This window comes from Chironomus tepperi, unplaced genomic scaffold (genome assembly GCF_022539635.2).
Source record: "Chironomus tepperi strain 1889 unplaced genomic scaffold, CSIRO-AGI_Ctep_v1 contig_351, whole genome shotgun sequence".
NCBI classification, from domain to species: Eukaryota; Metazoa; Arthropoda; class Insecta; order Diptera; family Chironomidae; genus Chironomus; species Chironomus tepperi.
Genome location: NW_027226473.1, coordinates 888817 through 912838, shown reverse-complemented (window position 1 = coordinate 912838; position 24022 = coordinate 888817). Strand labels below are relative to the sequence as shown.

The window sequence follows — 24022 nt, the reverse complement described above, 5'->3', positions numbered from 1 at the left end:
GCAACTGTTTGTCTTACAGTTCATAATGCAACGCAGCAATACCTTAATACGCTGTGCTGCTCGGGAATTAATAAACAATAACAATTTTTTATAAAATCTCAATCAAGTTTTTGTAGACGTAAGCTGTCCCATTTATATTATAAATTAATTGAACATTTTTAAAGTGGCTTTTATTGCAGCTGATTAATTTATTATGCATTCATATATTTTGACAAGATCGAAGCTTATAAATTCCTGTTGTTAATATTCAGTACGATCTATAAAGTCGGCACGTTTTTTTCGGTGATTCGATAACATTTTCTCTAACAGTCTTAATAGATTATTGTCAAAAAAGATTGTGAGATTGTGTATGGGCCAAGCCTCTGAATTTGTAATCAGCAAAAACTTAATGCTTTCTCAGAAATTTTTCTTTTTCTTCAGAATTCGAGAATGTGTTAAGCAAATAAATGTATTAGATGTGGATGGATAGTTTTTGGGTTTTTTGTCTTTTTAGAGGAACTAGTTTTAAATTCTGCGCATTTACAAGACCCAGGGAATATCAATGCAATGTACCTAACCACAAAATCTGTCACAAAGCCACAATTTGACTTAGCACAGCTGAAAAGCACTTAAAATCTGAATTGGTATCGATCTCGCACCTTCTTTTCGCCACTGCTACTCTTCTTTTGTTGGCTGCAGTTTCTTCTGCCAAGCTTTTACAAAACTTCCAGATAGGTCGAGCATCATGTGGATTTTGTGGGAAAAATTGAAAACTTTGAGTCATCTTGGGTCGAGTTGAGTATGGTCTTCTTGGATCGAGCTGAGTTTGGTTATCTTGGGTCGAGCTGAGTTTGGTCATCTTGGATCGAGCTGAATTTGGTCATATTGGATCGAGCTGAGTTTGGTCTTCTTGGATCGAGCTAAGTTTGGTCTTTTTGGGACGAGCTGAGTTTGGTCTTCTTGAGTCGAGCTGAGTTTGGTCTTTTTGTGTCGAGCTGAGTTTGGTCTTCTTGGGTCGAGTTGAGTTTGGTCTTCTTGAGTCGAGCTGAGTTTGATCGTCTTGAGTCGAGGTGAGTTTGGTCAACTGCTGATCGACTTAATATCTTCACAATAAAAATGAACGATTTCATTCAAAAATTACCATTTCTACTGTTGTATTGACTCTTAGTCGATAAGTATCCATGTCTGCTGTTTTAATCCCATTTTGTTACCAAAAAAGCAGTAACCTTTGCTATTTATAAAAGTAATTTGATATTTTTATCTACCTACAAACTTTTATCATTTTCTAATGCTAATTCTAGTTTATAATCCAAGCGATGAACACAACTAAGCTTTGTTGTTATGTGCTCGATAATTAAGTTTTGCATTTAAATTAGCAAGTTATTACATGATTAATTTGCATCCCGATTTACAGTTGTTTGTTTTCCAATAATTATCAATTTCCATATTATTTATAAATTTAAATTATCATAGACTTTACGTAATATCGATGTTTTGAAATTGTCTATTGATCATGATCCTTACAAGTGATTAGATTGTTTGTTCTGTATTAGTGTCACGTTTTTAGAATGCTGTTGTTTGTCTGTACATTATCAATTGTTTTGAAGTTTAGTGTAGGATTTCCAGAAGTCTAGATTTTGACGAGTTTTCAAGACCAAGATCAAGACCGTGACTTTCATGGGAACTTTCCCAAGACCAGATCTCGAACCCGAAGCTGAGAAGTCTTGTTCTCGGTCTTTAAAATCCTTAATTTGGTGATGACAAAACTTCAACTTTTGTTCAACGTTGGATTAAGTAACAGATCAGGGACATGAATGGAATATTCATAGACTTAGTTATTGCGCTGGTCATACAGATCAATTGCGGTCCATTACCTCCCTTAGACTTCTAAGGCTGGATCTATCGTTGCTTTACGTCTGTCAATTACGGATACTTACTTCGATGGCCGTTCAATTCGATTAATTGTAATCCATGGCCTCCCTAAAAAGTCGGCTGAAGTTGGTTCAATCGCCGGTTTCCATCTGCCAAATGCCGATACCAAATGCATTGAAAGAAGCAGAAGTGCTGTTGACAATGTGCAGGTCTTGATAGTTGATGTTGCATTTGGTCTCCTGGGTTCAAGTCCCACCATCAGTCTATTGATTTTTCAGAGGTTTGCTTCTTCTTGCTCTTTTTGCCATCAACACTGTTTGACTTCAAGACCATGTTCAATACCGGAGTGGAACAAGCTACGATTAATCGACCTTATGTCTAGTAATGAACTCGACATTTATGGAACTTGTCATAGAATGTCAAGTTTACAACTAGACATCGACTCTCCTATCCTGTTCCACTCGGGATATTGATAGAACAGAACTGAAAAGTATCATGTCATGCTTCACATATTCCAGGGTTGTTCGAAAAACTTTCATAAATTTATTGAGAAACATGCAGTAACTTTACATATAGCTCATCAAAATCAATAATCTTATTCAAAAATAAGGTTCTGATTTTGATTTGCCTCACAAAAAAATAAGGAACTCTAAGATTATGTCAAGGACAGAGTTGATAGTCAGAAGACACTAATAAACATCCGTCAATTAACTCCAAAAATTAGAGTTTAAGTGATGAATGATTATTGCCGTTTCGCTTTTAATTATCAACTCAGATTTCAAGTAGCTTAAATATATAACTTATCTACCACTAGATATGAACATCTATTCTTTTTACAGTACATATAAAGACAATTAACTAATACTATGACAATATCTATCTAACCTTAATAAAATTGTAAATTAATTAATAGGGGATTTAAATATTGCAGCTAAATCTTGTCATATACGTTCTATGGATGAATATCCTATACAATATGGTCATCAATTATTAAGTAACGTCGGTTCCATCATAAGTAAAATGGCCTTCAATAGTCAATTTCTTATTTTTACACTGTGATCAGATTGACTTTCTATTCATTAAGATTTGTGCCTATATGATTAAGCAGATAAGTACAGCAGCAATCACGCTCACGATCATTGATATACCATGCATCGAATAACTTGAATTGCATTCATCATTCATGCATGCACAATAACGAGATGCTGATTGTGCTGTAAATGAGGCTCTAAAGCATCCATCGTCTCGTTCCTTAATTGTATTTGGTATATATCCACACGATCGTGTAACTCTGACTATTTTTCCATGTGGAGTGTCAACTAAAAATAAAAATAATGTGTCAATAAGCAGGCACAATTAAGCATAAAATATAATTTCTCACCTGTCTGCCTTAATTTTCGACATAAAATAGCCTCCCGTGTGCCTAAATCTGGACATTCAGCGAGTGTATTTTTAGCATCAAATGGATCAGCACAGCCTGTATTATTCAAACTAGTACATTGATAGCACTTGATTGAGTCAACTCCTATAAACAGATTTGATTTGTCATAATTTGCCGGAAAAATATATTAAATTAAGCATTGACAATAGCATTACTCACTTAATATGTTAAATGTCAGAAAAATTAGCGGAACTATAAATTTTTTCATCTTTAAAAATAAAAATCCTCCAAGTTCTATCGATAAGATAAATGGAGTTACTAAAATGATTTAAATTAGTTTGCGTTCGTCAATTTGAAAAATGAATTGATAAAAAAAATATATGTGGAACTGACTATGTATTGTAAAAAAAATATTAAAAAAGCATCGCAGACCAATTAGACGTTCTTTTACAATACATCTATAGCTTTTTTATTCAGGTACTATGGATGTGTGGGCAGAGTTGCTCATAATATTCAGCTTTTTCGTTATCTATATCATGTCCCCGAGCAGCACAATGCGGTAAACCGCATTTTTCGTCGTCAAAATGGATCGAAATCAGAATTGCAAGACGGGCACCTGTGACAGGCAAAAACCGTACAAATTCTTGATAATTTATATGGCTATGAATGAAAAACCATACAAATTATCAAGAATTTGTATGGTTTTTGTCTGTTATGCTACTCTGATCGAAATCCACTGTCACGGTTCCGTCAGGTCAACTTTGCGTCTTTCCGTCAATACAGCGACGCAACGATGCCCTACCAAACATACTGTGCTGATCGGGATCACTTCCTAAGAATCTCTTCAACCATAACAATTTCATATATTTAAGGCAACAATAGTAACAACTCTGCATGTACAATTTCATAGCTTACAGATATTGAAAAAGTGATAATGACTGACACACTGATAATAAATTTTACACTTTTTTACAGCTCGACTGCAGTTGTTCATATAAATTTCTAAGCTTAACGTCACGGCCACTTCCACGCAATTGTTCAACTTTTTGAATTTGAGTCAATAAGTGTGGCATAAAGTTGTTGACAATGTTGAGGTTGACTTTTGATAATTTTGTCAGGTATCTGGAATTAAGGAATATTTGAGTATATTGGATGGAATTTGGGGGATATTCATAAATGACGTCAATTTATTTATTGGACGTCATTAAGGAATAAACCCTAAGTCAGTGTTGTCTAAGCTTGGTTCCACGACACACCCGAAGCCGCATATGACATGTGGTTCATGACATTTCAGCGACACACAGTTTGGACAACCCTGCCTTAATCTAATGACTCACCTAAAATACAGCCCAGAATGATAAGACAAACTCGATTCTGTTATAGACTTCAAATTATTCACAAGAAGTTCCTTCATCACATTTGAGCCAGCAAAATTCTTATTCCTGATAAATCTCTCGATTAGTCCAAAGGCTGACTTATTTGCAGGTTCAATGTCATCAAGCAGCATAGCACATTCAACAATTTGTTGAATTGAGTTCTTCCAAACAGCAACAAGTCTCGTCTCTTCAGCCTCAATCACATGCATCACTTCCTCAAATACAGTCAGAATTAAGCAGCAATTTATGTTCGACTTCCGTCCAGGCTGTAAAGCAATGAAATTTTTGGACATTTTACCCCAAAATAATTCAATAATTTCGAAGTTCTTGAAATTTGTAATACTGATGAACGGTTTGGCAACGAATTTTGAGTTGTTGCTGATTTTCATAAGCGGTGCCCACTTAACAATCACATCATTAAGGACCTTAGTCACATGCTGATCGCATTTATAGTTCAGTCTTGAAATTCCTTCAATTAATAACGGCCAAATTCTATGCATTGATACAATTATTGCTCTCGGTAGATTCTGTCCGACCATAAGAGTTGATGGAAGTACAAAATGAGCAACAGCAACGTTAAAGAAGCATGATGACTTTGATCGGACATAAATCAATTCCGAGCAATGAAGGAATGTAATGGCAATGAATGAATAAATTCTCATTATGGACTCATCGACCTGAACATTTGGTGCCGGCTTTTGTGTCGTCGCTGTTTGCTGTTGTTGCTGAAGATAAGGCAGTGACCATTTCTCAAATGTTGACAAATAATCGTGAACTTTTTCAATTAACTGGAACTTTTGTTGATTGCTGGATGTTGAATACTTCCTGCCAATATCACCAATAAAGGAACAAAGTCGTTCTTTTGAATTTAGGAACTCTTCCGTCTTGATTGTGGATGTCTCACAGAGAAATTTAAATTCTTTCATAGATACTATTTGGCTTGTTAATTCCTTCAAATCGCTGTTGGTTCCACTTAATAGAACTGAATATTTGATCCAATTTTGAATGATCAGCACAGCATCCAGCCTTTCCTTATTGTCGCTGTTTTTCAGAATTATTGTCAGGAACTTGATTCCTTGATCAAGATTCGTTGAATTTGTGTCTATAAAAGTCTTGAATAAGGTACTGAAACTTGGAATGTTGGAAGTAGCTGCTGATGAGCTTGTCAATAGACACAAATTAGCAACCATTTCAGGCAGCCATACAGACTCGATTTTTCCAAACACCTGCTTAATATAAGGCAGTAGAATATTGAATAGCTTTTCCTTTAAGGCAGTCACTTTTGTCATCACAATTGGATTGTTTTGCAGCTCATAAATCTTCTTAATAATTTTATTCAGCGACTCATAAAGTCGATCTTGCTCAGCTGGAACTGAATTTTGGAAATATTTAATTATCCATGAGTCGATCAGTAAATCCTCGCCATTTTCCAAAATTTCCTCATTTTCATCGAGATTCTTTAGTAAAATTAAAGACAGCGACTCCGATAATATCTTCAAAATGCTCGTAGCTGAATTTGTCTTTTGTAAAATGCTGTTGACTTGATTCATGATTTTAGTGAGGTAGTTACAGATGTTCATACGATTCTCACTGAATAAAATTAGCATTACCATGTGACCTTTCATAATTTGTACCTGATGATTGAGTTTTTCCATTGGAATCTGTAACATTGTGTCTGTGATCTTTTGTCCTACGTCGTTAAGGTTTGTGGATATGGACAGACTTATTAATAATCTCATAAAGTTGTGAATTCCCATTTCATTTAATTGCTGTAGCTTATTTGGTGGAAATTTTGTGTAAATTCGTCCGAAAATCTTCAAAACCTGAACTTTCTGTCCGTCGTCTGTGAATCTTTGTACCATTTTGCCAAGGATATACACAAACATGTTGAAACTGTTCAGATTAACATTCAATTTAGAAACAGCTGTGTTTTGTTGTGCCTTAATTTGTTCTAAATATGCTGTAACTGTTGTGTTGGACACAGCCATTGAGTTTGGATTCTGACCGGCAATTAGGAACGGTGAATTGATTTTTCGCTGGTAATATTCCCATAAAGTCATTAGAATTTCTGACTTTGGCTGCCATACATTTAATATCACTTCACTTATCATCACTAATAGGACTCGCATGTTCTCTTCCGATTGATCACTTTTCAGGTACTTTCCAATTAAATTCTCTAAATATTCGTAGCTGCTTTTGTTGCTGGCGACTTGATCTTGATTGATAAGCTTGGCAATTCCACTAACTATCCAAATAGCGAATTGATCGTGATTCTTACATGCTATGAACTGCGAGTTCCTTAATAAAATTTTCTTAGAACTAAATCTTTCGTAAAAACTCTTTCCAGTTCCGATTTCATCAATTACACTTGACAATGTGCTCCAAAATTCCAAATTTTGATCGCTAAGTTTAGCCATAAATAAATGAAGTAACTTCCACATATCTCTAACACATGAACAGATGAATGGAGATGTGAAGACGAGATTTGCAGAGTTTGACTTTTGGAACTTGGACACAGACAGCATAATCAAGTCAAACATCAGCAACTTCAACTCACAATATAATTCAGAATCGTCACTTCCAATTTGTCCTTTTACACAGTCTAGTTTATAAATCATTGTTAAGTATATCCAACGACATTCCAGCATGAGATGAAGTAGGTGATAATTTGATGATGTTGAGACATTTCCGTCCTTGCTGAATGACAAGTGGATCATGGAGAAATTTGACATTGAGTCATATGTGCCTAGTATTGTCCTTATAGTCCTTAATTGATTGTCATTTAGATTTTGATAATTGCAGCGTAGCAACAGCATCAACTTTGTCACATCATTCCTTAGTGAATTGAATGTTTTTTGGAACTGCTGATCAACACAATCTAATGATGACATTGCAATCTGCTGGATATTTGTTCTTGCCATTTGTATAAGGATGTCATAATTGCTGAATTCTGTATCAAAATCAAATTCAAACAGCTCAATTTCATCAATATTAAGATCCATAGCTTCATAATTAAATAAATTCTCAAGATCCTTTTTGAATACATTTTCCTCAAAATCATCAGATGACGTCTCGCCATGACAGTTGAAATAGATTGAGAACAAATCAATGCTTGTCTTACTCTGACATGAATCTCCAATTATGCTTGGTTGATCTTAAATTAATTAAAATTTAAAATTTTGTTTACAAAATAAATTGCAAAAGTTACCTTCGACTGCTAAATCCTCATTAAGTAGTTCCTGATACTGTGAATCGAATGCAAATATATCCTCATCCATTCTTAAAGTTGTGTACAATAAGAAATGTATTTAATTAACGTAGAATATCACTGAAATTAATTAAAATTGAATTCACACAAAAATAAACAATTTTTACTGTTTCCCGCCATCGAATATTTTCGTTCATATAAATTCAAATTTTTTTTGACCGTTATTTTTCGTTCAATCTAGTAGGCTCTGTGGGACAAAAATAAAATGCAGAGTTGATTCGCAGAGATCAGCGCAAAGCATGAATAAAAGAAGAAAAGGTAATTTCAATGCGTTTAAGCAATGACTGGGAGTCAAGCAACACCTGTAATTTCAAAATAGAGTATAATCAAATAGGTACACAGCTGAATTTACTTTTTTCATGTTTATTTAGACTTTTTAATTCTGAAATTTTGAAATCATATACAATGAATGTAAAAATAAATACAGAAAGTGTTAAATGAAATATGTGTAAAATTAAAGGAACAAGTCACTGTTCCAATGTTGTTTTTTTAGAAAATTTTCATTCATTCCAAATCAATATTGTATGGTTTTTTGTTAGACTTTTGATGGTCAATAAGGAGCAGCAAACTACTCATCAAAATATAGGTTTTTAATGCAGAAATTGAATAGACAGAATGAGTATTTCCTCAACATAATGTCCAAAAAATTAATAAAAATTTTAATCCAGCTCAACATCCATAAATATTCAATTTCTTCAATTTAATTCTTTAATTAAACAACTCTTAAAATAACTTCAATAAAAAGGTAAACAATTTTAATGGAGAGAAAAAACTTAAAGACTAGAAATAACTCAATAATAATATTTAAAGAAACATTTTTTTGGACATCTTATAGCTAAAATAATATAATTAAGTTTGCGTTCTAAATTATCAAATGTAAATCGCGTAACTCTAGTCTATACCATGCTTTGATTCACCAATTTTTGGACTTTTTGATTTGTTTACATTTAATTTTTTAAAACGCTGTTTTAAAACATAGAAAAACACTTGAGGATGAAGAGTTTGAGACTGCTGAGACCTACCACTGCCTTTGTCACCAAATGTATCCGAAACTCAAAGCATCTTTTGATTAGCTCAGCAGTTCCTCAACAAACTCTTCAATATCCTCAGAAATAACAATAACATCCATTCATACCCATATTTTTTCTCAAAAAATGTGTGTTTCATCTCATAATTTAGTAAGCTTTCTTTACTTTCCAGAGAGAGAATGAAAATGACAAAGAAAATTTATGTCCTTAAATTGTAAATGAAAAAAGATTTCCTCTCAGATTTGAGAAAAAACTTGTGAAAATATCGATTTCAAAAAGTCTTTTTTTGTGAATGTTCTTTCGCACTTGATGATTTTTGTTTTCTTATATCTTATAGTAACTTCTTCAACAAAAAAATCTTTTTTAATGTCATACTTTTTTTGTTACTTTATAAATGATCAAATCTCTCTTCTAATTTTTTTATTTCTGCAAAAATATTTCATTGAACTTTTTATTTTTCTAAAAATTATCATTTTTTTTTACTGGACATTTGTAAACTATGTGTGCAGTTTATAGAGTTTTTTTCCTTGTTAATTCTTAATCACTTGAATGTCGTGCAAGGTTTATTGAAAAATTAGTATTTTGAGTTGGGATTTACTTTTTGAATTCATTTTAAAGGCTGATTTAGATTAAAGAATCAAAATTTAATCTAACGGAAGTTCTAATGAATTCCAAACTCAGATTCAAACTCTAATTAAGAGTTCTAAGCTCTATTTTCAAAGGTTTATTAGTCAAATTTCAAATTTTTCGAAGTCGACTCAAATTTTGTATAAAAAGTCGACTCGACTCCATCCAAAATCCAAATAAATTTTGAGATTTGGAATGACTAAGATTTAGAATGGAAAAGTCAAACCTTTTTCAAAAAGAAAATCCCATCAGACGAAAGTTAATAATTTTCATAAATTTGTTAATGTCACTAATTGAAAATAGAAATGTTTCATATGCTTCCAGCATAATTCAGGTTCCAATGTGCAACTTCTTCCAGATGAAAATAATATTCATTTAATGATGATCATCGTCAAGTAAAAAAGAGGAAACAAATTGATTTTCAATCATTTCAGTCAAATTGTTAATTTTTAGATTCTTAATAATTTTTTTGTTTCTTTTATCAGATTCGTCACAATTTTCATTTTTTGTATAAAATTTCCGTAAATAGTTATACAAAACAAAACAAAAATAAATAAAAAAAATTTTTAAATCCAAACCATCGAATTTCCCATTTGCCAATATATATAAAAAATTTAGTTCATAAAGCTATCAAAAATTTTTTACTTTAAATTTGAAAATCAGCCTCAAAGGCTTCATTCAATATTAAATTTTTTCTTTTTTTGCACACCGTTACAAAACATCGAGGGACTCAATCTCTAATGAATCTTTGCCTTACAAACAAAATAAAAATTTTTTAAATAAAATTAAATTAAAAATTTATTTTCTTTATTTTTTAAAAGAAAATTGAAAACAAGAAAATATTTTTAACACACTTAATTTTAATTTTATATTTTGAAAATTTTGAATTTTTTCTCTTCTTTTTTGTGTTTTTTTGATCCCTAATTTATTTTCTTTTTTGAAACATGTTGCGAATTCTTAACAGACAATGAATATGAGTAAACAAAAGGATTATTCATTAACTCAACATTGTTTGTTAGGAATTTCATTTATAATTTGGTAAAAGAACTGATTGAAATTTAGCAAATTAATGTTGTTTTACAATTTTCATTAAATTTTATGAAATTTTACATAAAATTCGACACTTTAATTCAAATCTTTCAAAATTCAGTTCAAATTCTTTCAAAATTCAATTCGAATCTTTCGAAATTTAGTTCAAATTCTTTCAAAATTCAGTTTGAATCTTTCAAAATTTAGTTCAATTTCTTTTAAAATTCAATTCAAACCTTTCAAAATTTAATTCAAATTCTTCCAAAATTCAATTAGAATCTTTCAAATTACAAATTTTTCAATCCTTAAATTGCTCAATTTCAATCAATTCCATTCCAAACTCTTTAATTCAGGTGATTTTATCTTATTTTGAACTCACCTTGCAATGAAGTCACTAAACTCATTAAAATGAAATTTTCTTTGTATCATAATTTGGTGTTTTTTGATGAAAACTAGTTTTATATTTCTACAAAGACTGGATTAAGACTGAAACGCTAAGCGCCTCTTACTAGCAATCCTATCAATATGAAATCCCATAAAAATCTAAACCAATCCAATCTTTTACTGACATTTTGTAACATGTTTTTGTCTTGTTTATTTCTATTACTTTTTGTAGCATGTTAATTTATTAATGAATTAAGAAGAAAATACTAATTAACAGATATATAGAATTTTTAAAAATGTTTAACGATCTCTATAAATTTTTTTCACTTAAATAATTTTTTTCTTTTTTCATCATTTCATTCCTTAATTCTGTTTTTAGCAAAAAATGGTAAAGCGATTCTTTAATTTCTTCTTTTTTGTGTGCTTTTTGTAAGTGTTTTTCATTTCTTTTTCATTACTTTTTTTTTGTATATGGTATAATATAATATTAATTAATAATTTAATAGTATTCATTAAGACTTATTGTGGACTGCTGGCATTTGCCTGATCTAATGCTAATGTGGCCAATGTATCAAGTCCAATGAGTCCTACGCGTGAAATCTCTTGTTCAGTTACATCAGCCGTACGACGAATTGTTTGCTTTGGAGCTTTCCTCTTCTGACTTCCAACAGCTGTGATTGGCTTTGGAATGGTTTTATCTTTGGGTACAGCTTGTGCATTTTGCTGCTGGCGATGTTTTGCTTTGTCTAAAATTAATAAAGATTTGAGATTAGGATGAGATGTAAAGAAGATTTGTTTCCAAGCAGCACGATGGGCGAATTTCAATTTTCGCTCTAAAAACGGAGCGAATTCATCCGTCGTCAACAGACATTGAGGATACGCAGCCAAATGAGCAGATTTATGAATATACTCAATCAATACAATTTAGTTTGCTCAATTTTGGAAGCATCCTCCTTGTCTGTTCAGGATGACAGAATAGTTAGCCGGCAACATGGCAACATAGCGACACCCAGACGACCACATCATGCTGCTCGGGATATTATCAAGGTCACAAAAGTGATGTGAAAAGATTGAAATGATATTGGACGTGACAAAACAATATTTCATGATGTAAGGAAATAGAAACAAATTTCAAGTTCTGATCACGTTCCGACATCAAATCATAAATGTTACATAGAAGTGCATTAGTCAAAAGCATGATTGAATTTTTAAGAGTAAACAAACATGATAAACTTACGTGAAAACTTTTTCTTCTTTTTCATTGCCTTCTTACGATTTAAATAGTCTTCAAGATCAAGTGATGGCAATGTCATAATTTTATCATTCAATTTAAAATCATTTGCATCAGCATTACGTGCCTCCGATGTCTCATCACTTTCAGGTGAATGTGCCATTTCATCAGATGAGTCAATAAGCTCATTTGATTGTTGATGTTTAACATGCATTGATACTTCTTGTGGTTTGCAATAGCCATTATGCGGAAAATGTGCAGATGCACTTTTTGATGTTAATGCATTTGTACTCTTTTGTTTTGTTGTTTTCTTCGTAGGCGTCATAAATTGTTCATAACGTTTACCCTTACATGCACGCGATTTACCAGCTAATTCATCATCGTACATATCAACAATATCATCACTTTTACGCTTTTTAGTTTGAGAATCTTGAATATCGTCCTTATTTTGAGTATCTCCATAATTTATGCCATTCATACGTGGCGACGTTGATGATTCAATCATGAGACTTGACAATCCGCCCATTTGATCAATCGATGCAAGTTTAAATTGACCAATTCCGGAATTATTTTGTGATACTTTTAAATTTCTTGATGTACGATCCTTTGGTGAAATTTCAATTATTTCCTCTCCATTTGGTATTGGCGATGATGGTGTCAATGTACTGTGATCACGGTCATTACTAGGTCTTGTCGATAGTGTACGTAATGGTGGTGCAGGTAATTTGTACCATTTAAAGTTTGGATTTTTTGAGAAAAATACGTCCTTATACTGAAAAAAATTTAAATAAAAAACAGAAAATTCCATGTTATTTTTAAATATTTTTTTATCTTTGCGTAGATTAGGTTTTAAATTAAAGTCAATGAACTATTATATTGTATATGCACATATGGAAGTACAAATGTTCCTCATTCGCAAATGTTCTCAATAAATTGTATAAGGCAATTTTCTCATTATTACTTTTTAAATACAATACAGATAAATTTTCTTACATTTTAATGAGTATAAACGGAATTGACATAAAGATGAATAAAATTCTTATTTTTATCCCTCATTTATAGTCGCATTAGTGTTTGTCATAATTTGATGATCACTTAAGGTGTGGACGAGCATTTGTTTGGATGAATATAATATTATGGATTGCGATAAATTTAAGTGCTTTTTTAATTAAAATAAGGTTTAATTAAAGAATTTATGATGAAGTTAATCTGCTTAAGCAGTTAGTTCTATGTAAAATCTACTATTAAATGCAACAATATTTTGATGCTTGAATCAAGCTTGAATGACTTGGATATCAGAATTGCACCCGGTTGCATATTAATTCAACACAGAGTTGCAATCTATGAGTCGCCTGAAAGCCCAACTGCAACTCTTGTCAACCTGACAAGGAGACAAGGAGTATACTCATAACCGTTCACCACTGCAGTTTTCAGCTATATCTTATACTTTGGTTGCAGGCTTAGCCTGCGTTTTGCCTGCTATTGAGGAAGAACTCTAGAATAGGAACCAGGGTTTGAAGCAAGCATGGATTTAGTAGCGAAAAGTCAATTCAATTCGAGTCGACTAAGAGCTTTGTAGAAAATTGAACAAACTAAGCCATTAAATTAAATTTTAAAACATTAAGAGACTCCTATAATTTATTAATATTGAAGCATATTCAAGTTTCATAAATCATAATCACGACATTCAACCCGGGATACACAAGGCGTAGAAATGGTCGAAAATCCGGCTCTAGATCGACTTGACTTTGGTTCGACGCCGAATTTCATCGAATCTAGCAAAGATCGAGTGGGTGTTCAAAGAACTCATGGAAAGAAGCTGTCGATGGAAACAGTATTGAACTTGGAATCGGGAATTTGCAAGCAATAGAGCTAGTTTTAGGTACATCTTTGGGAGATCGTGGATCACAATTGTTCTATACGGTCAGTAAGCAGGTAAGTTACTAACCCTCGGGCTACAGTCACTTTGGATAGATCGCAAAAAACTTTGGACAACCATACGTCGTGTGCCTCTCGGTTCCATCATTTCTAACAATCCATTTATACATACATAGAAAATCTAATTTTCAATTACTTTGTCACCTTAACCATAATTAATTTCCATTGATTTCCATTCACTTAATATATATTTTCAAGCTAAAAGACCAGCTTAATGTAATGTTAGCATGTTTATTATGTTGATATCAGTTGATATATAATTGCATATCAAGTAAAAAAAATTGTGTGAAATCGAAAAAGTAAACCAGTTCTAGTTTTTTTAGTCAACAAATCGATTTTCTCTTTCTATGTCGGATGACATTGACCTAAAATGAAATGAAATTGAAATATGAAAGAGAAATAATCAGTGCCAATTGACAATATTTATTGCATTTATTAACACATTTTAGTTTTTTTGGTTCCGTCATGAAAGTTTGAGAGGATTTCAAATGTAAAATCAAGATTGTGATCTTCTGATGGATATTACAGCCAAGTTTAAGTAAATACACTTATTTGTTATTGCATATTCACGCAATATTTTGCATACAATCGTTTACTCTCGCCTCAATGTCTCTTGAATATGTTAATGTACAAAACCACACGTTTATTTTGTTGCGATTACTGATAAAATTCAATTAATGCCTTTTGAATAAAAAAAGACTTTGAGGATATACAATGATGCATATAATATGGGCATTATTTATTGTAACCAACTTTGTACATTTTTATTGACGCAAAAGAAGTGTGTGGTTGAAACAATTGGAATTGAAAAAAGCCACAATTGTCGAATTGTTGCTCATTTAAATAAGAAATAAAAATTTAACAATTTTAAGCAGTTTTATGGACACTTTTGGGGGTGTTGATTTGTAACGTTCAGGAGGAGAGGGCGATCATTCTTATTCTGAAGCATATTAAGTGGACGGTCGCTTAGGGAAGCGGAAGGGTTCGTTAGGAATGCAAAGAGATTTCTCAAGGGAACAAAGGAGTCCCTTAGGGATATAAAGAGGGTCCCCCTAGGAGTACAAAGGGATCCCTTAGGGAAACAAAACAGGGTCCCTTAAAGATACAAAAAGGGCCTCTTAGGGATGCACAAAGGGTCTTTAAGTGATGAAATAAAGACCCTTAATTATGCAATAGATACCCTTAGGAATGCAGGGGTCCCTTAGAAGTGCAGGGGACCCTTAGGGATGCATGTTTCTTTTGGTTATGTAAAGGGGTCCCTTAAATTTGCAAAGGATGCAACAGGGCGCCTTGAAAGTATAAAAGAGTCCCCCAGGCCTTAAGAATCCCTTATAACGGATACAAAGAGTCCTTTAGGGGTACAAAGGGGTCCTTTAGAGACACAAAGAGGCCTCTTATGGATACAAAGGTGTTCTATATGGAAATAAAGGGGTCCCTTAGGCGTGAACCTTACGTGAACCTTTTGGATACAAAAGAATCGGTCAAAAAATGTTACAAAGTGAAGAGGACGTGGGGTCTAAAACATTTAACGTCACATAATAAGCAAACGGCCCCTTTAAATTATTTCCTCTTTACACATAGATAGACGTTAACCTTTTTATATTACAATTATCGCATTAAACTCCGTTCACCTGTTAAACTTGAATAATAATTATTTAGTTTTTTTGCCCTCAATTCACAGTATGCAGTTGCAAAACTTTACTTAATGACACGCAGAGTTTTAATTTAATCAATTTAATATTAATCCATTTCATATGGATATAACCTTCTGAAAATTTATTGGAAATATAATACAAAGTATAAATTCAACAGAACTTGTGAGAAATAACATAAAAACAATAAAGCAAAACAAAAAACACAAAAACCGCAATATGGGTCACACATAAATATTTTTATATATTCTTATCTTCCGTTTATTTTCATCCTAAATACAGTTGGCTTTGCTGTTTCATTAACTTTTATTATCAGAGAACTTGCTTCATTCCATAAAAATTTATTTATAGATTTGGACCGATGGTTTTGTATTTTTATCAGGAAAACTTAAGAGCAGAGATTGAAGTTGAGACGGATTTTGTAGAAAGTCTAGTAGGACTAATTGACAATGCCAGGTCAGGTCATGCACCATGCCAGGTCAGGTCATGCACCATGCCAGGTCAGGCCATGCACCATGCCAAGTCTGGCCATTTAACATGCAAGGTCAGACCATGCACCATGCCAAGCCATGTCATGCACCATGCCAAGCCATGCCATGCACCATGTCAAGCCATGCCATGCACCATGCCAAGCCATGCCATGCACCATGCCATGCACCATACCATGCCATGTACCATTTTAGATCGATCAACTGAATTGCGCTGTATAGGAAATATTAAGAATCCCATAAAATCAAAGTTAGTCATTCGAAAATGCGTTACATTTTGATGTCTTCAGTCCATCCCACACTTTATAATTTTTCAATTGTTATTTTTTGTCTTCTTTCTCAATTCTATTTTTATATCCAAATGTTTTCATTTTTATTTTTGCACATGTAGTTGAGAACATGTGATAAACGTTTTCAAATGTCTTGAAATTAAACTTTTTTATTGTGACTGATTTTTTTTTTTGTGGCATCACCGATGTTTACTTCTTCTTTAAACGCGAGTCTTTATGATGCCAACGACGTACACGTGCAATTGAGAATAATGGGATAAAATGAAATCAATGAAAATGAAATTAAAAGGAGAAGAATTGTCAAATTTTGAAGCATTTTAATGAGATTATTGTGCATGAATAATGTCTGAATATTCGGTAAACAAATTCTTGGAATAACAAATCGAAATTGATTGATAAAGCAGAAAAAGAAGTTAATATTGATGTGAATTTGGAATGACTTTGAATATTCTAATGACTTTACATGGAATATCATGATTTTATGGAAGTCATTTAATTTCATCAGAATATGATATAGTGGGGAATATATTGCATTACAATTTATTTTGAAATACAGTTTGTAGATGTTATAAAATTGAAATGTTTTGTATTTAATGTTCGAGATTATTACATAGAACTTGAACATACATTGTAAGTGATTTGATTTGTTTCAAACATGGGTTATATTTGTTTATTACGTCAAGGGTTGTTCACTGGTTAGTTAAAGTGAGAATTCGGTTTTTGGGACCCCTTCTTCCACCTAACTCTTGCTTAACATCGATAGGTTCTTTATAAGTATTGGGGTACCCCCTCTTCGGACCAGGAACCCCAACGTCATTACTTAATAAGTGAACGACCCCTAACCTCAAATAACGAGCTTCCTCTCAGACTCAGCATTCGTAATTAGTGTGAATTACCCCATTAGATCGTTCACTTATTACATTACCTACTCCCACCTTTCCTGATCCATGTAACAAAACTCAAACAACAGTCTCGCCCCTCCTTCTTCCTCCTTATTCTCCCTGATTGTCTTTTTTGCATTGCACATTAAGCAGACGACCTCTTTTAAGAATTATTCATTAGATATTCTTAAAATATGTAATACATTTAAATAGAATATTTCATGTGAATCCAGTAGACAACCTATCAAGTCAATCACTCACAATACCAGCACTTCATTAAACATTGTTATAAAAACAAGACAGAGTAACCCGAACAGCACAACGTGTTTACATCGTTGAGCACAAGTTGTACATAGTTGTACATGTCGCTCCTTGCAGAAAAAGAGATCGCCTTTGGGTATTGGATTGGTATTATTATGAATGGCAAAATATCATGTGGGCTTGCAAAGAACTCACGGAAGGAAGCTGTTGATAGACATAGGCTTAGAATCAGAAATTAGAAAGCAGGAACCAGCGATAGAGCTAGTTTTAGGCATTATAAGGGAGGCCATGGAGAGCCACATGATCTGTATGATCAGCGAAGTTGTCTGATAAGGCGTCGCATTGACGGTAGAACGTGAAGTTGCTCTCAAGACACCTTGACAGTCGACTTCTTCCCATTTGATGTCAACCCGATCCACGACTCCATCCGAAGAATAATGCAGTTCACAACATTGTATCGCTCGGGTAAAATATTCACAGCCATGTTAACTTCCATAACAAAACAAAACAACTCAATAAATCGCTCAACCCAGTAAATCAAACTAAATGAAAAAAACCTCATTATACGGAATAAAAATGCACTAAAAATCATCAGAGCGACACATTAAAGCAATTAATTTATGAGAAAAACATTGAAATTCATTAAAAATAAAAATTTGAATCAATTCTGAGAAAATGTTTCAAAGTCAATACACAAATCACCGCATAATTTGCATGCAATTCTGCAGAATGTGTTGAAATTGAGACATGTATGATGAAAAATCATTTAAATTCCTCTTACAAAATATTAATAGCACTTAAACTAATTCGCTTACTCAGTCAGTTCACTCAACTACAAATAATTATCGCATATGGTTTTACGTGATGTCATAAAACTCTATTTTCACTGTTTGCAAAATATATACAAAAACTAAAAAATTATTATGTTGAAATTTTCTTGGCATTGAAAGCAATTTTCAGTGTATTACGACGATTTAAAGAAAGCGATAAGAAGAAAAAATGGCAATTGTTGTTCTTTTGTATTCGACGTATTTGAAATTTTCCGTTTTTTCACAGAACGCTATTGAGAGAATTTTGAGTAATGGGTCGAATAGTACCATCTAGATATGGTTCCTTATAGAATAATTTGTTAATTTGAATTTTCAAGTCAAGAAGAAGCATGGAAGAGCAATTTATTTAAATTGTTGCATTGTATTTTAAAAAGTTGCCCGAAAGGCACATGATGTGAAATGGAAGGAGAATAGTGCCTAGGTCAGGCCAGGTCAGGCCAGGTCAGGCCAGGTCTGGTAGGTCAAATCCAACTCGAATCCAGAATCAAACCGAATTTGGAACATTATTTTCCGACTTGGACACGCCGTGTTCCTTTTGGGCTAATCTATCTACCCGAGCGACACAAAAGAAATCTCCGCCATGAAGCTTTCACGGCTCCACCAAAGCTTTCAATAACACAAAAAAACAAATCCAAATGGCTGCCATATGATGATTAGTTCCTATTGATTCACTGTGAATCAGAGGGTAAATGGCTGGAAATTGTAGGTGACCAAATCAGAAAAAAAAGCAAAGCTTGTCACTTTTGTTACCCTTTTGTCATTTGTCACCTGAGTTGTATGTTCCTCCAAAGAAACTCAACCTATGCTGGTGCTGGATTTGGTTTAAATCCACGATGCCAGAGTTACGAAGGCCAATTGCTGGATTTTGAATCATTTAATCGACTTGTGCTATTCAGGTACTATCCACATAATTGAACGAAAACTTATCTAAATCAACTTCAACCTCTGTGCAACACCGTGCAAAAATACTATTCAAAATTGATTACAAACTTCCCATTTTTTTATTTTCTTTCATTTTATGCTTTGTAGTTCAAGGATTTACTATTCACATAAAGCAATGGCAAGAAAAAAAATAAAAATGTCATTGAGTTGGCTTTGAGGATAAATTATGCATGTACAAAAACAAATATAGCTTATGCTCCCAGCAGGTGACTATCGGTAACACGTGCTGATGTGGCAAATTTTCGTTTCGGAATTAGATTCTGTTGGAGATTTTTGCAGCAAAACATTTATTGAGATTTGAATTAATTTTGTACGTTCACCTTTTTTTGACCTTTATTTGACAATTCACAATGGACATCGAGCTTTGATTTCAAAGAATTTCTTGATTTCAATGAATTATTTATAAAAGCTGAACCTTATGCATGCATAAAGCTATCGAATTCTTGGAAAATTACAAAATTGTCAGCATTCAGACTTGGAAAAAATTCTCATCGGGAAGCTCAAATGAAAATTCAGACTTAAAAACAGTATTTATGATTGTTGAATGGAATTTCCTTCCCCGGATGGTTTGAAATTATTCAGCACAGAAAGGAATGAATAATACGAATGAAAATTTCCATTGAAAACTCCCTGAACTCAACCTTATTCCATAAATGTTCACGTATATCATGCAAAAAAAAGCGAAAGTCGAGGGAACTTCTAACCGCATAAAAACGTTACTTCTTATGACTTCTAAAGTTTATTAGACTTTCGTTGAGTAAAAAAATGCAAAAATATCCGCAAACTATTTGAAAAATTTTATAAAGTCAAATCACATCATCTGTGCATGCATTTTTACTATTTTGCATATGATTGTGTCTGATTGTGTTGGTGTCATTGTAACTCACATATGATTGACCTTGATGTGAAAATTCACTCATGTGTGACTGAATATAAAATTAATGCAGATTGCAAAGATGTGCATGAATGTGTCACAGTTCAGGAGACAAATTGCGGTGAATTTAAAATATTTTTGTAATATTCTAGACTGATAACTTCGTGGGATCTTAAATGCATAGCTTGAAATTGTCTCGAATTTTGTATGGAGTTGAGTCGACTTGAGTTGGCATTTCCGTACAAAATTCGAATCAAATTCGAACTCTGATCAATGAAATTTGACTGTAAGTACTTGCAAAGCACAGAAAAGACAACAATATGACTTCAGATCGCGGTTCGTTTGACTGATCTGACCAGGAGTCCGACTCTAACATGGAGCCGAGTTTGGTTAAATTACCCTAGTCTGGGTCATCAATTGTGCAAGCTTCTGAGTTAATTTTTGACATGCATCATTTAATTCCAATCAATTTTAAGATTCAGAATGCAAAACTCATCTCGACTCCATACAAAATACTCAACTTCGACTTCCCCTTTTAAAATATCCATCAAATCAGTGTTTTACATCACGATAAAAATCCAAAGTGCTACTAACTTACGCTCATTTACAGTAAGTCAGTAAGACAATGATTAATGAAACAACGTTTTATTGTATTACAAATGAAACAGGATGATTCAGTCCATTAATAAGTGATACATCATTTTTGTTCACCTTAATTGAAGGATTTTACAAATGGGTGAATGTACATTTGATTGGGTTTTTTATGATAAGCTTTGGAAGTCAAGGTTCATTCACTTATTGGAAGTTTGAGCGTAATGGAGTGGTAAGACATGCAGTAGATCAGCTTCGAGTTTAGGTTGGTCATAAATACTATTCTGATTTTCATATACAACAACAACAAAAACAACAACACGTTTGCTTCGAATTTGATTCGGCAGCTTGACAGGGTCATGCCGGCTTGGTGTTAGATTTGCTAGTGTGTCGCAAATCACGCAAACCTAGCTGAAGTAGCGAAAAAGCACCAAAATTCAACTAGACTTTCTCTGGAATTGAGCCCGGGTTGGTAGAATCAGTGGGTCCCTACGCCACTGCTACTTGTTATCCGCAACCATTTTCAAACATAATTCTTAAATGTATCAAGGTTTTTCCTTATGAAAATACAATCTACCCTTCCCTTTTTGGATATGCTCTTAGTCTGAGCCTTGATGTACGTAATCACCTTGGTTATCAGTTCTCTGGATTATGGATTATTGACATATTATCACCTTGCTTTTCAATTCTCTGGATTACAGATTATGCATATTATCAACTGAAAGTTGAATTTACACTCTAATGACACTCAAACTCATTTGATTGTCTGCAACCTTATATGACATTCCAAATCAAAAGTTTCAATGTCACGGACATTTGCGAATATATTTAATTAATTTTATACTCCATAATTTGTGTGCATAAGATATAATATAATAATAATATTAATGTCCACTTACATTTTTTGCCAAATCTTTGTACGGTAATTTGTCTTCATTAGGTAAAAATGCCCACCAATCACCGAGAATTTTTGTAATTGAACTGCATGAAAAAAATAAATTGATTAATAAATTATGGAACAGATTGAATATTTGAGTGATGTAAATTAAGAAGGTTCCGCCATGGTTCCGTCATGGTTCCGCCATGGTTCCGCCATGGTTCCGCTTAACCTCTTTTCTTGAGAGCAATATGCAGCCCAAATGTTGTCAAAATGGCTAAAAACTGGCGGAACTTTCAGCGGAACCTTCTTCATTTGTGTCACTCAGGACAAAGCCTAATACTCACCGATTTTCAAGATTTGGATATTTCTCACGAACAAGTGCACGATGTCGCTTGCAAAAGATTAAAAAGGCATTCATTGGTCGACGAACATGATGTTCTGGTTTTCTATCATCTGTTTTATTGCTTGCATTATTATTATCATCTCGACTTCGACTCTCAACATTATCATTATCATTATCATCCTCAATGTCACTTGATGCAACATCTCTACTACTACTGTCATTACTATTATGATTAGTATTATCATTATTATTTTTATTATTATTTCTATCGCTATCATTCATCATCATCATCATATCTGGCACTTTCGAATAATTGTGAAGATTTGTTGGATATTCATTTCCATATGACATCATCACAGCCCTACGTCCATTAACATCACCATTCTGTAAAAGTGTTGTTGCTGTTGATGATGAATTTTCACCAGTTGAAATACGTACAATATCAACTTTTACAGAATCTTTGGCATCATTTACAAGACGCGTACATTCAGTTTTTGTTTGGCCAACAGGCTCATAGTTGATTGAAAAGTCCACATCGGGACGATAAATTGAAAATTCATTTGAATTATCATTTTTATTATTATTATTATTACTAGATGTGGTTGTATTTTTGGTTGTATGACTATTATAATACAGTATGGATGTATCCATCGCTTGTTGATTCATATTACTCAACATTTTTCTTTTTATATTTTTTTCTTTTTGTGTATTTATGTGTCTATCTCTTTTACTCTCTATCCTCGTGCGGTTTATTTGTGACTAAATCATTTAAAATTTTTTCAAATTTTTTTTTTCACTTTTGAAAATTTCAACAACAAAATTAAAAATCAACGCAAAAAATTAACGAAAAATTGTTTTTTCTTGAAGATTTGTTATGTGCTTTTCATAAATAACAAGGAAGAAGACTTAAAAAAATTAAAGAAATGAAACAAAAAAAAAATCGAGTTGATTGCGAGGTAATTATGGTGGCATTTCATAAGCAATTATTTTTGAACTTTGCTTGTTTTTTTTCAATTTTCTGACTACACTTGATTGCTGACTATCACTTTTACTGTTTTTTATGCTGTATGTTGACTTCAAGTATCTGTAATTAGAAGAGATGAAAGAAAAATGTCAAATTAATGATTATTGCTTAGTTAATTGAATGTTTTGTGGGATGTAATGTTTTGAGTCATGATTTTAAATTGTGTGCCGAGCAGCACAAAATAGTGTTTAGGGAGAATCGCTTCGTTAGCGTACCTCAGCGTACTCTAGCATAGAATTGCAAAACAGGCACCTTTGACAGGCAAAAACCGTACAATTAATTGATTTTGTAGGGATTTGTAAAAAAAACATACAAATGATCAATAATTTGCAATGCCTTAAAACGAAGAATGAGCATCCTATCCTTCCAAAATTCAAGTAAACTTCAAGCTAGGTGGAGCTTATAAAGGTTTTCTTTATCAGAGTTCTTAACGAGGTTAAATATTCATCAATTTCCATGGATTGGACACTATCCCGAATAGCACAAATAGATGCTAAGCTCTCATGACTGGTATGGTTCCAAGATTCGAAAAGACACAAAATCGACTTAAGTTTTGCAATTTTGGTGTCACGTCTAGTGCTGAAAAATCATTAACCAATTTGTACAACAGTTGGAATCTATAACTCCCCTGTCTAAAAAATCGTTTCTCAACTTCCCCCTTATAAACCCCTTTGTCACAGGTTTCACAAAAATTGCACAACTTTTTACGACATTTACACTACAAAGAAGTTGTGCAACTTTTGTTCAAACAAAGAAAGTAAACCAAAAGATCAACAGTCATATTATCAAATATTGACTCATATTAGCACGTCCAACAGTTAACAATATTGTCATCAATAAAATCAAAAGGTTT

At 32.9% G+C, this 24022-nt stretch overlaps 3 protein-coding genes across 4 annotated transcripts in view; all 3 read right to left on the bottom strand.

The window, feature by feature from the left end:
* Positions 1–2371: 2371 nt before the first annotated feature.
* On the bottom strand, positions 2372–3602 carry LOC139094179 (UPAR/Ly6 domain-containing protein crok-like). The gene is made up of 3 exons (XM_070645151.1): positions 3452–3602; positions 3233–3376; positions 2372–3170 (listed from the first exon to the last, which is right to left on the bottom strand). Exons 1-3 carry the CDS (start codon positions 3498–3500, stop codon positions 2944–2946), a joined length of 420 nt encoding a protein of 139 aa, XP_070501252.1. The 5' UTR covers positions 3501–3602; the 3' UTR covers positions 2372–2943.
* A 9-nt stretch (positions 3603–3611) lies between these two features.
* Positions 3612–7983, bottom strand: LOC139094178 (protein MMS22-like). Its single transcript, XM_070645149.1, has 3 exons — positions 7817–7983; positions 4570–7762; positions 3612–4354 (listed from the first exon to the last, which is right to left on the bottom strand). The coding sequence occupies exons 1-3, from the start codon at positions 7884–7886 to the stop codon at positions 4192–4194; spliced, it is 3426 nt and encodes a 1141-aa protein (XP_070501250.1). The 5' UTR covers positions 7887–7983; the 3' UTR covers positions 3612–4191.
* A 3040-nt stretch (positions 7984–11023) lies between these two features.
* Positions 11024–24022, bottom strand: part of bbx (bobby sox) — a 40920-nt gene continuing 27921 nt past the window's right edge. For both annotated transcript variants that reach the window (XM_070645127.1, XM_070645126.1), the window contains 4 exons: positions 22147–23229; positions 21822–21903; positions 12182–12947; positions 11024–11690 (listed from right to left, as the gene is read on the bottom strand). In XM_070645127.1, the coding sequence (XP_070501228.1) occupies positions 11464–11690; positions 12182–12947; positions 21822–21903; positions 22147–22823 (1752 nt within the window). In that variant the 5' untranslated portion in view covers positions 22824–23229 and the 3' untranslated portion in view covers positions 11024–11463. The remainder of the gene's footprint in view (positions 11691–12181; positions 12948–21821; positions 21904–22146; positions 23230–24022) is intronic.